The sequence below is a fragment of the Lethenteron reissneri genome, chromosome 30 (genome assembly GCF_015708825.2).
Source record: "Lethenteron reissneri isolate LAM-NWPU_2019-01 chromosome 30, ASM1570882v1, whole genome shotgun sequence".
In the NCBI taxonomy this organism is placed as follows: Eukaryota; Metazoa; Chordata; class Hyperoartia; order Petromyzontiformes; family Petromyzontidae; genus Lethenteron; species Lethenteron reissneri.
In genome coordinates this window covers 11,212,962-11,226,985 of record NC_083808.1, presented here as the reverse complement: position 1 = coordinate 11,226,985, position 14,024 = coordinate 11,212,962, and the positions used below count along the sequence as shown (strand labels likewise).

Genomic DNA, 14,024 nt, shown 5'->3' with positions numbered 1-14,024 from the left:
GCACCACCCGGCCACATTCACCCAATACACAGTATTGTGATCATTATTACAACCTCATTGTCGCAATTGTTTACGCCCAAAAAACAAAACAGGTGAAGAAGACGATGGAGGCGACCCTGCAGACCCTGCAGGACATGGTGACCATCGAGGACTTTGACATGTCCGACTCCTTCCAGCACAGCCGCTCCACCGAGTCTGTCAAGTCCGCCACCTCGGAGACGTACATGAGCCGCCCCAACGTGGCCAAGCGGCGCGCCAACCAGCAGGAGACCGAGTCCTTCTACTTCATGGTGGGTTGCGAGGGCGGTTGCGTGGCCGAGCGGCAGCATGTTTGCAGAGGTTGCACGGTTCGAATCTGGCGGCCGCCTTGGTTGATATGGCTGGTGTCTTAAAACAGAACGATTGGACGCGCCGCTTGCTTCTCAGTGGAAGTTAAATGGCCCGTGGCGTTATTCAAAGAGAGGCCACGTGTGTGTGTGCTGATAAAATGACAATAACTGAATTTGGCTAAAACGACATTGCAACTACGCCCCCTACTGACGGACTATACACCTGTGTCAAACATCGCGGCTTCATGATAGCGTTGCACTAAAGATCGGTGCAAATACAAAATATACTATTCGCGATGATCTATCACGTACATAATAATAATCCTAATAACAACTGTCCTTTGTTTACCAAAGAGAGTCTTTATCTCAAGAAATATTTTCTCACCACCATCATCATTATCGTCACCAACTTTTTCATCGTAATTATTATCACCATCATCATCATCATCGTCGCTGTCATCGCAGCATACGTAAGACTCCACTAGCTCGATCAGGACCACCCATGAAGATGAACACCTTACTCAGTGTTCCTTTGAGCATCGACGAACTTTTTCAGTTTCACCAGAGAAAGTTCTCGCCGAGCCTCCAAATGCGTCTTTCCATCATCGCCACGATCGTTGTTATTTTAAAAAAATAGTGTTGACAACAAAGGTCTCGTCGTAGTGTACAAATGGAGCACCTCACCACCGTACTCATCAACACTAGTTTATAAAGAGGGGGAAAAGAATAAAGGGAAATCGCACTTAGGGATTTTTTTAGCGAAGTAATGGATATGTAATAATGAGTTTAATCGTGTTCTGCATTTCATTCTTGTTACGTAACAGAAATTCAAGGAGTTCATGAATGGAAGCAACCTTATAACCAAGCTGCAGGCCAAGCATGATCTCATCAATAAAGCCCTTGGAGAAAGTATGTACATCTCTTCTATCACGACAGCCGACTCTGTGTTTGTGTGCGTTTGTGTGTGTTCACAAGCAGCACTGGAATTCACAGGGCCTCATAACTTTTATTTGTCGAAGCTTGCATTATTTATGGTGAATAGATGTTTACCGTGTGTTTTAATCTGTCATTTTGTTTAAATCAACACGCAGCACAAAACAACAATCGGGTGATGTTTTCTACAAACACTCCGATGTGGCATATCGTGGGGCTCTCGGCAAAGAGTTAGCAGCTTCGTTCACGAGATGAAAGATTTGAGAGTCAAATCCATGTGATTGTCGGACTCACTATAATCTTGCTGGGTAATCTTAGCTCCTCCGATGTGTCTTTGGGGTGTTCTGAGCATTGTTCGGCGTTATGCCAGACTGTATGTGCTGAGAGCTTCTTCACGAACTGAATTCTGTTTCTGAAGAAGCTGCCAGCACGTGGAGCGAAACGTCGCACATCGTACCAAACAAATAACGTTGCCTGTTCGTACGTTTAAGCACCAAGCAATAGATGGCGGTGGTGGCATCTATGTCTGCAGAACATAAAGAACCAGTGGCATCTACATCTATGGGAGATTATACAACTTTTGAAGCCATTCCCCGTGTTTAGTGTACATGCCGTACAACATGTTTGGAATCGGCAGGAGTAAAGTTGGACTTACGAACAAATCGACTTACGAACAGACCTCTGGACCCTAACTCGTTCGTAAGTAGAGGAGTCCCTGTAATGTGTCACAGTGATGCTTTGAGTCCTTTCACCTTCCACTGACAAGGTGAAGACCTCGTATACCTCGGTGACGTCGCGTCGGTGCACGGTGCATCGAAGTGAGCTGCTCCACGTTGGCCGATGGAATCGCAGCACGTTGAGTGGCAATGGGAATTGTGGCCTTTTGCTCCTGTAGCTAGAAGCAGTGAAGTCTTGAGGTTTTTATTATTATTAATCAACAGAAGCAGACTGCAACTGCATTACCGCCATGCTTTGATTTAGTTTGAATGCACAATAAAAAAAAATTGGCTTCATCATTCTTGAACAGTCTCTCTCTCAATGGGGCTTTGGAAACTAATGCAGTGTCTTTTTTTTATGTTGGCTTTTCCATCCGTAGCCTCGCTCACCCGGGTTTGGCTGAGTAAGGCAATTGCCGTTGCAATGCATGGGATGTCACTGTGGACTTCATGAGGAATCACTTAACGGTGGAATGCCCATTGGCGTCGGGAACACTTCCCGGGGCACACTCGAGTCATGCAAACCTGCGTTCCACGACGATTCCCAGCGAAAAATGCCCGGCAATAAATTACGAAGCGGCAGTAATGGCCGGCGTCACACAGCGGCATCGACATATTTCACGTGAACGATGCGGGGGCCACTTTCCTATCATCATCTGCTTGTGATTAAATCGTTGGGGTTCCTGCGATGTTTTGGGCTGTAGTCCTGCAGTGTCCCTCCTCGGTGATTGGGCAAACGCCCTGAACACGGAGCACTGTTATTAGCAGCGGATGCCTCTTCTGGGGAAAGAGGCATTTGTGACATATGCCTCTTCGGGCCAAAAGCCGCGCATGTGCTGTATATTAAAAACAGCTGTTTGCAACGCGGACTGACCCCATGTTTACACTTTGTTTGTTGAGCACCCATGCTTAAAAATTCTTAGTGGAATGTTAAAGGGCCATATCGTGAGCCATTTCAACTCGAGGGACCTTGTCAAAGCTAAACAACTTCACAATGTTCTAAAGCAAAATTGTCATTTGTTTGTTGAGTTTGTTTACATTGTATTCTTTCAAATCTGTCCTAATATGTTCAGTATGCCGTACGTCTAGAAGGCTTTCAAGTAGTGAAATGACAGAGGACTGGTCTGTTTTGGTATTTCCGTTGGGGGTGGCACCATTGCCATGTCTTTTGAATGTGAAACGATGTAAGGCACCAGAAGAATTTCATTTTGTGGGTGACACCAGCGATGAGATGAGGGGTTATTCATGAGATCAAAATCTCTCTCTCTGAGGCCTTGATCTGTGATATTAAGCCAGTTAGGACATGGGGGGGGGGGGGGGCAATGAGAAGTATCACTTGATATTTGCGATTTGTTTTCCATTGTCAAAGCCTTCGCTTCTGAAAAAGATCTATGTAGCTCTTTACCTGGTGAAATAAAACATTTAGTTTAATATTTTAAATTATTCCCTTCCACTCTTCATTTCCGCATGGACTCTGAGCATTGTACCGTGTGTCGACAAGGCACAGTGCTGCCACAACCATCACGTAAACACCCCCCCCCCCCCCACCAACTCTCGACCGAGATGTCACCCACAATTAATTTCTCAACACGTATTGCATTTACCTTCTCTCTGGCTTGTAATGTGGCTGTTTGGAATTGTTATACCTGCAGTGCATTTGCACACACCGCCCATTCTCCAGCAGCACCAAACGTAACCAATCTATCTCTTTCTTCGGCAAGGTCGCTTGTGCAGCATCGAAACGACGTATTCTCTGCAGACATTCCAGCTGTAACCTTCTGGGACCCGCCATTGCGCTTGTAAGATTTCCAGTGTCCGGATAACACAATTACTCGGCCTGCACGAGCGGCTAATGAGATTTGGTTGCATAATTGAGACGCAAAATGCAACGCGATTGCAGGCTCGTGCCCGGCATTATTATTGCATTTCTTTTGCAAAGCGAGAGGGCGGGCCCGATTTCGGAAATGGTATTTCACAAATCCCCAAGGAGCTGACAGGAGATTAAAACATTTCATTGGAATCCTGAAGGAGTCCTGCAATGTCCCGATAGGAGATTGAGATGTCATCGAAATCCCGAGAGATGAATTTGCAATTCTCCACGAGCTGTTATGGGGAGTTTTTAATTGAAATTGTAGACCTGGAATCTCCCTGATGAAATATATTTCATAAGAGCCCTGTGGTAATCTCTTGGGATTTACATGGAGGTTGGAGCAAATTATACAGTTTTGTTTTGATTCTCAGTGGATGTTTCAATTCTTCCTAGGTGATTACATTTTTCTTTCAGCAAAATGTTGTACGTGCTATATGTCATTTATATTTGTATCTATATTTATGAATGTGTCTAATGAGAAGCATACCGGGGAGATGGAGTGATACCAGCAGCTTATGTGCAGGAGCTCTGTGGGTTTTTGCACCGTAGGATCATGGGAGATGTCGGTGGATTGGTTGAGGCCTTCATCCAGCAAGTGGATATGACCATGGCTGATGATGATTTTTGTGTATATGCATATGATTTTATTAGCATAGTGCACTACAATCCCAGAAAACTTGGGCTCTATACCTGGCCATGCACAATGTCAGTACTAATTGATATCTGTATCTGCCCAGAGTTTCCCACCAGATATACTCAACTGTGAATGAGTACCTGGTGTAGTTTGTAATCATCGCCACTGAGGGAGACAACAGTGGAAGGCCATGGTACTGATCATACCATACCCTTGTTTGCTGTACTAACCTGAATACAAATAACTCAACACATTCGTCGAGAATCTTAAAGGATTAGATAAAGCTTTTGTGCACCTGTATTAAAGGCAAATAGGACAGTAAGTGTTCAAATTGTATTTACTTACCAGGTATTGAAATTCTGACCATGGCCTGCTTCTTGTGAATAGCGTCAAATCATTTGATGTTCCATTAAACGGAAGGATGGGGCACTTTGGTAGTGCTGCGTAAGGTTACTGGGCTGCGGCTTGATACGTATCAACAAACGGTTCTATTGTATATTACACACTTGCCAGCCAGTCAGCCACTCAGTGTGAGTGTACGATGTTATTCGCTGTATCTGTGGAATGAATTTTCTCGGTTGTTTTTGTTAAGCATTGTATTTGTCTCCATTTTAGGTGCCAAGGGTGATTTTAACTCCTTCAGGTAAAGCTTTGGAACAAATACAACATAACGCACTACATTATTATGTTTCTGCGATCGTACATGTTGTCATTTGTACATTTAATCATTCTCTTTTCAATTAAAGCATTGATGTTCATGAATTTGTATGGAAAAATCACAAGCTCTGGTTTAGCATCAGATTCCAAAAATGTCTCTACACGAATGTTTATGTGGAGGCCTTGATCCAGCAGTCGATTAGTCTTGGCTGAAAATGATGATTTATTTAGATAATGAAAGTGTATTTTTGCTTAAACAAGCGGTGAAGCGTACATTTTTTACATCAGTAAGCTCACAGACAGTGGTGGAAATTCCACATTCTTGTGGATGGAACCATTCCCTACATAGGATTACCACCGTTGAACAAGCATTCTCAGCCAGCTGAGAATGCTTGTTCAGCATAATATATCTTGAATGTGTTCTCACATGAATGCCAAATGGATTCTGAAAGTATCACTTAGAAGATCAATAGTCAAGCACATGTCACAGAATTCCATAAACACCTCAATATTCCATTATCATCCAACACAATAAATGAACACATTAACTCAAAATGATCCATTCTGACTTAACATGAGCGATTTTTGCTTTACATTTGTTTTTTAAATATATAAAAAGGATCGTGGGATATTCTCATCAGAAATGTGTTGTCCTGTAATTCTGCAGGAATGTAATGAAAGGTTACGCAGACAATTTTATTGACTAAGCCACAAATGAAGTCAACAATTTAAAATGTAAAATAAATCGCCCAAATAGTATGTCCTAAGTTCTCATATGAAGCAGGAATTAATGATTAAATGAATAAGTGTCTAAGCCATGAACAAAACTTTAAAAAATTCAGCTACCTACAATAATAAATCGGCTTGGAAATGTTCAATTGGTACATTCGCTGACAACGATGTTTAATTTTCAGCCTCGTTGTACGTAAAGGACTTTTAGGCTCTTTGTAGAAAATCCATTCGAGAACATATGCGTTCATTGACATGTAACATTGTTAATTTACATTTCGAGTACACGAAATGTGCACAGTGACACCCCTCTTGTCTGACTTACTGTTACCCACTGTTCCTATTATCCAGACCCTGAATTGATCAAATGGACCTTACTATCAATGAGTATGACACAGTCTGAATTAACCCTGGAAGTCCATCATTCTACCTATTATCCACACTTTCACACAGCTAAGAGGAGCAAATTCATCCTGCTTTCCACATTTACCCGTGCTCCTATAGACATCTCAGAGTGCTGAGGTGCCTATAGGAGGCAGTGCAGCAAGTGTGTGGAGTGCGATGGTTTAGATCGATATCCCCTTTTACCTGTTTTTTTCAAACACTCCAGTTTCCTCACAAGTGATGTGTCAAACATCCCCAAAGCAAACCCTCCTGAAACAGTCCTGAAAAAAAAACTCCGTGAGACTTAACAGCTGTGTAAACAAAGTAAGATCATTATTGTTCTTAAGTGATTTTTGGGTGAGGCCACGTAATGATTTGACCCATTTTGTGTCATTAGAAACACTCCACCACACAACAGCCAAACAAATTATTTCTCATGCTGTCACAACACGGTTGCTAAATCTACTTGTGAGAATTATTCTTGAACTCACTTGTGAGCGAGTTGAAACTAAACAATTATTTTTTTTACCAGGTAACGCCTACTGAGCTATACAGCTCTTTTTCATAAGCGACCTGGCCACAAATGATTGCTCAAGGAAGTGGCTTATCACATGGAAATGTATAGCAGCCAAATACTCTAAACGCATTTTTATAAATGTGGAGGGAAAAACTGGAGGATCCTGGAGAAAAATCTACGCAACCACAGGGAGAACATGCAAACTCCAAGTATACAAGCGTCAGGGTCGGGATTGAACCCACGACCTCCTGCATACCAAGCGAGGTAGCTAACATCTCGCCACTGTGGCGCCCTAAAAAATATATAATTGGCGTGTCGGAAAAACGCCCCGTGCACCTCATGCCAGTTTAATTTGCTTGTCTGTGTCGGGTGGTGGAGGGTTTCTGGTGACAGATTTGGTCGGGGATAATTACGTGGCAGAACACAAAAATCAATTATGAATTGTGATATTGGCTATGAGACCCTACGTGTTGAAGCTCATTATTGTTCATTTGTCATGGGATCTGAAATAACACGTTCAAAGTCCTGCAGGACCGAGACGCCTGCTTGTGGTGTAAATGGATACGCATAGGGGGGTTGGGAATATTAATTCACACGACAACAAATTCACAAAGTGGAACACGCACACACACACACCGTAGCCTTTTTTAAAAATCATAGTTGCTGAGCATGGACCAAATGGCCCGAAATGCCAAGGGGTCAGAAAATAACATCACCATTGAAGGTATAATAGTTAAGAGGTAATGTAATTCTTGAATTGTGCAAGCTGATTATAAGAACCTGGGATTGTTTTACGATGGGAAGGAATTTCATAGTCAAGCAGTATGAGGAAGGAATCCAAAAGGGAAGTTAACGAATACATATCCATGGTAGTTGCGATAGAAGAGTGATAATGAGGCAACTGCCCAATGGTGAGTGACTGGAGTGAATTAGTGACTGGATCATCAATAAACCTGACTACTTTACATTAAATTCTTGTTAAGTGCAGTGAGGCAGGAACTGAGTACTCCACCTCAGATATGACAACAGTGTTCCAATTTAAGCCCAACATGTTTTATTTGGATAGTGAAAAATAATATTTCGGAGTTAAAGAATGCTTTTGTTTAACACCACAGGATCTTTTGACTCGAGCAAAGCCATCAAAATAGTTGTCTACTTTATAAACCGTTCATGATCATAGCGAGTATCAGACTGTGATGATAATGACTCCTGCAGCCGGGAACGTCTTGCCTATTAAACGCGGGGCTGACGAGCCCGTACTTGTGTTGTCACGATCGCATCGCTGTGTAACGTCCTGTGATGACGGCGCATGTTGTTTCCAGGGCCCTTTTCTTCCCCACCAAACCACCGAGTGCAAAGAGGCACAGGCCTCGCTCTCAGTTCACCGATAAATTGTTTAACGGCAATTTGGAGACCTTCATACAGGTACTGCGGCGTGGAGAATCAACAATCTCCCATCAACCCTCTCGCCTCGCCACCTCTGATGGCGCTAAGGGGAAAATCTCAAGTTTTTAAATGTCTATCTTCTCCATTGACCTTTGTAAACAGTCATGGCCCACGTGGCAATAGTGTCACGTTTAGCCTCAGAGTATCCCATAGCATAACTTTCCGATGTGTAGTACCACTCTACGGGAAGTCAACATCGATGTTCCTATTTATAGAAGGCCCACACCGTACTAATGTGGAATTTCCACCAATTACTCATGGCCACAAAATATAAATTAACACCACCCTATCCTCATGTTCAGTTGAAGATGAGAGATATTTATACTTTTATATTTCAATGCATTTATAGGCAAACTACATTTGTTTGTTTTGCCTTCATTTACGGGTCATTATATTCTTGAAATCCTGCAGAGAAAGTACAATTTGAAAACTTGAGATGCTCTTAGCGGTGGGTTTTGGGGCTACGGTGTCTCAGGACTTGGGATCTTGTTCCTGGCGGTGATGGTTTCTCCTGCTCTCGTTTCTTGACCTTCTCCCTTCCCCCCCTGCCCCACCCCCTCCACTTCCAATCTCTTGGTGATGCAGAGGACGGAGAAACTCGCGCTTTAGAAGCCAGGTACTCGCGCTTTTTTCCTCGCCACTTGGTTTGCGGTGGTAACTGGCGGCGTCGGTGGGGTGAGGAAATCCATTCTGGTTCTGGTTGATTCCAATAGTCCCGTAGCAGAAATCCTTTGTGGAATTACTTGAGTTCACAGTGGCTGTATACATTCATGGACATGCTCGTTGAAGGCTTATGGAAGTCGAAGGTGGGTTTAATTGTGCTCCGTGTGGAAGACTTGGCATATTTTGACAGATGTCTTCTAGTTATTTTGGCAGGGGCATTATTCCATATAGCACAGTGTTACGTAGTGTACTTTTAAGAAAATATAGTTATGCGGGTTGTTTTCAGGCAATTGTAACACTAAATTATTTAGTTTTTAAGTTACATGATTTATTCAAATGTAATACATCCGGTGATTTTACCCACTGTTTAGAATTTTTGATGAAAAGTTAATAAAGTAAATCAAAATAGATTTTTCTTTTTTTTGGTAAAAAAAAAATTTAATCATTAAACTTAATATTTAATGTTAGGCATTACAATTGAAACTTATTTTTGCTCGGGTATTGACTTTTAATGTCAACCAATGAATGCTTCATGTACAGTTGTGCTGTTTTGGTTAGGATTAGATAGAAATACCGATTCAAGTTACAACCTTCAGACCATGAGCATTATAGTACTAATCTGAAGCATTCTGGTGCTAAGCATCGAGACTTATAATTTCATTAGCATGATGCGGCGTTAGAATAGCACACCGTGGCGCACTAACGTGCAGCATGTGCGTACACAGAAAATTTTGCAGGTCAAAATAATTGGTTAAAAGCTCCACACCTTACGAGAATGGGCACATGTATCATTCTCCATTGTAATGAATCTTGAAGGCCGTTGACAGAAAACATTCAAAAGAATGGTTCTTCCCACCTTGTATGTGAAACTCAATTCATATTCGTCAATAAGATCGTGGCCTTAAAAGGAATATATATAAAAGTTTGTTTTTATCGTGTTCCTTGTACTACGAATAAGGGTCATTGCCACAAATGTGTCACCTATTTCACGTTGGGTTTTTTTCTTTAAAGGCCACAAAGTGTTATTGACGAATGTGTTGAGTTATTTTGTGAATTGTTTATTGCATGCTATTTAAGCGAACATTGTTTTTGAGTGGTAATATAGCCATAGCCAAATGGTGATATAATTACATTTTAACGTGAATATGTTTGTGTGTTTATTGTCGAGACCATCAACATAGAAACCCAATTTAACCACCAGGCAGCTGGAATCGAGATTTTATCCCAGACCCTGAGCCCCGAGATATAAATGCCACTTAGCCATGTGTTTTGGTGAACTATGTTTGTGTGGATGAGTGTGAAGAGCATTGCAACGCAAGCACAGAATGGCAACAGTGCCGTTTATTTATAGATAGTGACAACAACAACAGCAATATATGTGCACACATGTGGGGCAATCAAACATCTTTGAGAGAATGGCATTAATAATACATGTGAACTCAACACATGAGAGGACTTCATATTCGGGTCACCCCATGAATGTAATATGACTGTTGATGAATATTGCATAAAGATGAAGGAACAGAATAACCGTAACATTTGGTTCGTATGACTTTATTTAATTTCCCGCTAGCTTCCCAGCATACAAGTGCAGATATTTTTTTTTTGTTATTCTCAAAGGGCAAATTCTGCCATTTGTGTCCTTTAAAAGCGCCTCTAAATATATTTCATGTGAACCTGTCTGGTTCATCTTATTTTATAATTGCCAAATCCAGGAATTGTAATTATCTACCTAATCTGCCCGTGACATATGCCGCACATCAGTAAGGGAGACATACTCATGCGATACATGGGTATGTATGCGTGAGTCTAATGCATATGGTATTCATAATGGTATTATCCATTATTAAAGAGTTATATTTAGAAATCAGTGGGAACTCCTATGCCAAAAGGTTGGCAACATTATTATTATTTATAGACGTAATCATTTTCTTTTACTGAAAAGTTCTAACGTTCTTTTTCACAGATGTCCAGTAAGGGGTGGGTTAGAAACAATAACAGCCCAGATGATGGTAAAAAAGACATGGGACTCAAACATTTATACGATCTGTTTTGCCAGCATCGCGGTGGACACGGGGAGGTTCGTAAAGATGAAACTCGTGCTGTCGCTCAAACTGCTGCCTAATTGCAGTTTCACGAGATTCGATGCCGTTGTGCACACCCGCTGCTACGATTTTACCGATTGCCTTGTTGACGCTGCAGGACACTGGACAGGTCATCCCCTTGGTGGTGGAGAGCTGCGTTCGGTTCATCAACCTCTACGGTGAGACCGTGTGAATGCAGCGTCAACGCTGAACACAAATTAATTCCTCCACCAAATGTTAGTCGCACTCATCCCTGGTGACGGTACTCCACCACATTACCGTCATGGGATTTAGTCTCTCAAAGCGGTACTTATTTATAAAACTTGGAAGGTTAGATGGTCTGAGTTATTGCTGCCTATGCAAATTCAAGTTTCAAGTTTCATTTATTAGGTATAACCCTGTGAGCCATTCGGCTCTTGAATCGGGTGCAACCGCAACAAACAAAAAAAACATGAACAAGAAAACATCTTAAAGTAACTATGTGCAAACAGAAAATCCAAGAAAAGACAGCAAAATACTTTGGCTTGTCAATTTCCCCCATATATGTCATACTGATTGCTCAAAATGTATTTAAATGTTTTTATTGGGCTAAATCTAATGGCTATTAAGGCTTTCGCTGCTGTGTTTATCGGTATGTTCCCCCCCTCCGGGGCTTCCTTCCAAAAGGGACGCGTTTTGCTCCGGTGGGATCTCGCCTGGTTTAAGTAACACCACACCTGGCCGTATGCATGGTCGCATCATCAAATAATGGTTCCCATCTGTAGCCGCGTAGGCATTTAACTTGCCTTGAAGTCTCGACACTTGCCAATTGAAAAATGGGTAAGGAGCCGGAAATGTGTTTTTAGCAATTTCAAGTAAATCGTGGAAGGAGTTACTATAGCACGCCATCAACTTTAAAATATACAATAAACTAAAATAAAACTGTAAACGTGAAAATATTACCAAAATGCATATTAGAAGGGGATCCAGGTAAGGTAACACACTCTTACCACAGTTAAAACTAATTAACTAAAACCTTTTTTTTACCAGGTAAATTCAACTGAGCAATATCGCTCTTTTTCAGAAGCGGCCACAATTCATATCTTAACCAAGTGTCTTATCACGTGGAAATGTATAGCAACCAAATACTCTAAAACGCATGTTCTTCTCACTGCACGAGTTGAAGGCTGGTGATCGAGTTTAGTGACAGAATTGCAGCCAGTGGAGGGAATCTTACCTGAGAGGCTGAGAGGATGACCATAGAGATGAAGCGATGAGATAAGCTCATGTACAAGGGGGGTGGGAGCTGGTAATGATGTGGGGCAACCTTTATCTGTCAGTGGATAGATCGTGCCTAACATTAGTAACGATGAAAAGCATTTCTTAAGTACTGCAGGTGTTTTAATTCATGATGTTTGTGTTGATATGTGGAAATCTGAAAAATCCAGAGCAATCTGGAGAGAAATCATACTCCCAAAATACCCATGGGCTTCTGACACCCATGGGCTTACGGATGTTTCCACAGTTAAAGAACCACATTGCACATCAACGGAACTATCCGTAAAAATAGGACGTCATTTAGCTAAATCGCCGCTTTCTAAATCAAGCCATGGACTTTTCAAATTCCCCTTTGTTGTGTGTTTGCGTCTTGCTCGCATTCGTGGAACACCGGCGCAGGCTCCACGAGTGGAGTGATTTTTGGAATGGTTTGAAACTCATCACGTCTCCCATATCTCCTTGTGTTTTCCATCACAGGCCTTCAGCACCAGGGGATTTTCCGTGTCTCAGGCTCACAGGTGGAGGTCAATGACATCAAGAATGCGTTTGAAAGGGGTAAGTTAGCTACCTCTGTGTGCTTTCATAAAAAAAAATCCACTTTGTATGTTCTGGTTTGCAGAGGTTCTCAGATCAGTTTTTTTCACTTTTTTAGCTAAGGGAAAATAACGTAGCAGTGTTTTGTTTTATAACACTCTATATCCACCCTTGATATTCCGATGAAATAACCATTAGAAATTATTATTTTATTCCTGTATTGGTATTGGCCATGGAAAAAAATGGATCGTGTTCCAGTTTTTTCCGCATCAGACGGTACCAATTTCTGCTGTGGACCAATGTTTGGCTCCTTTCCCAAGCTGCCCCCTTGGTTTCAGAAGCAAAGGGGATCCCACAGAGGCAGTACATCAAGTAGGGTTCTGACATTCTTTCTCTCTCCCTGCATGAGGTTTTTTTTGTTTCTCAGGAAACTCAGACTGCTTCTTGAGTTGTTATAATAAACACGGAAAAGGAATTGGCCAAACGTCCAACATCAAAACCCTTCTCAAGTCAAGGATCTTAGGTTTTATTCAGAGTATTGTTTTATTTACCTGGTTGTCATATCATAATCCTTAATTGTAAAACACATTATTATTATTATCATTGTCTTGGTTGTGAAACGTTCTTGCTTGCATTCCTGATCAGACTTGTTTCCACCCTGCCTAATAAAGTTAATTCAAAATGATTGGTCATTGATTATTATTGGGTCAGGCCACTGTAAGGTTCTGGCCAAATTTACGTCTTTACTTTGATCAAATGAACATGAAGCAGCATTCACCTGCGATGGCATCCCAGAGCCAGCGGTGGTAATTTTACGGTTACCATGACAGAAGTAGTGTCTCCATGGTGACGACTACTGTATACTCTCTGCAAAATGAGTACGGATTTAATCAACCTCCGGAGGGAACGTGGGCTAAATCAACCCTGGACTGGGATTTGAATTCCCGAGCTGAATGGGTCAAATGTATTAAGCAGTGACAACAACTTCCATGAGATGGTAACGTGTGTGTGTGTGGTATGTGAGGAACGGTGGCATAGTGGTTAGAACACTGCGTTTCAAACCTGGCAATCCAAGTTCGATTCCTGCTCATGACCAATAACGGTGACAATTATCAGAACCAGTCTTAAGCCCTCCCCTTGGTCGACTCGGCCTCAAATAAGTACCTGGTGCGATGTGTAACTATCGTCACTAGGAATACAAAGGCGGCTGGCCACCCACCCCCCGTGTGCCGTGCCGGCCTTCACAGGTGCTCGCTAATAGCACTAGCCCC

At 42.0% G+C, this 14,024-nt stretch overlaps 1 protein-coding gene across 4 annotated transcripts in view; it reads left to right on the top strand.

Moving 5' to 3' along the window:
• Positions 1-14,024, top strand: part of LOC133349527 (SLIT-ROBO Rho GTPase-activating protein 1-like) — a 199,830-nt gene that overhangs the window by 152,943 nt on the left and 32,863 nt on the right. For all 4 annotated transcript variants that reach the window (XM_061563064.1, XM_061563062.1, XM_061563063.1 and 1 more), the window contains exons 9-14: positions 93-290; positions 1,154-1,238; positions 5,098-5,125; positions 8,801-8,831; positions 11,081-11,141; positions 12,697-12,774. In XM_061563064.1, the coding sequence (XP_061419048.1) occupies positions 93-290; positions 1,154-1,238; positions 5,098-5,125; positions 8,801-8,831; positions 11,081-11,141; positions 12,697-12,774 (481 nt within the window). The remainder of the gene's footprint in view (positions 1-92; positions 291-1,153; positions 1,239-5,097; positions 5,126-8,800; positions 8,832-11,080; positions 11,142-12,696; positions 12,775-14,024) is intronic.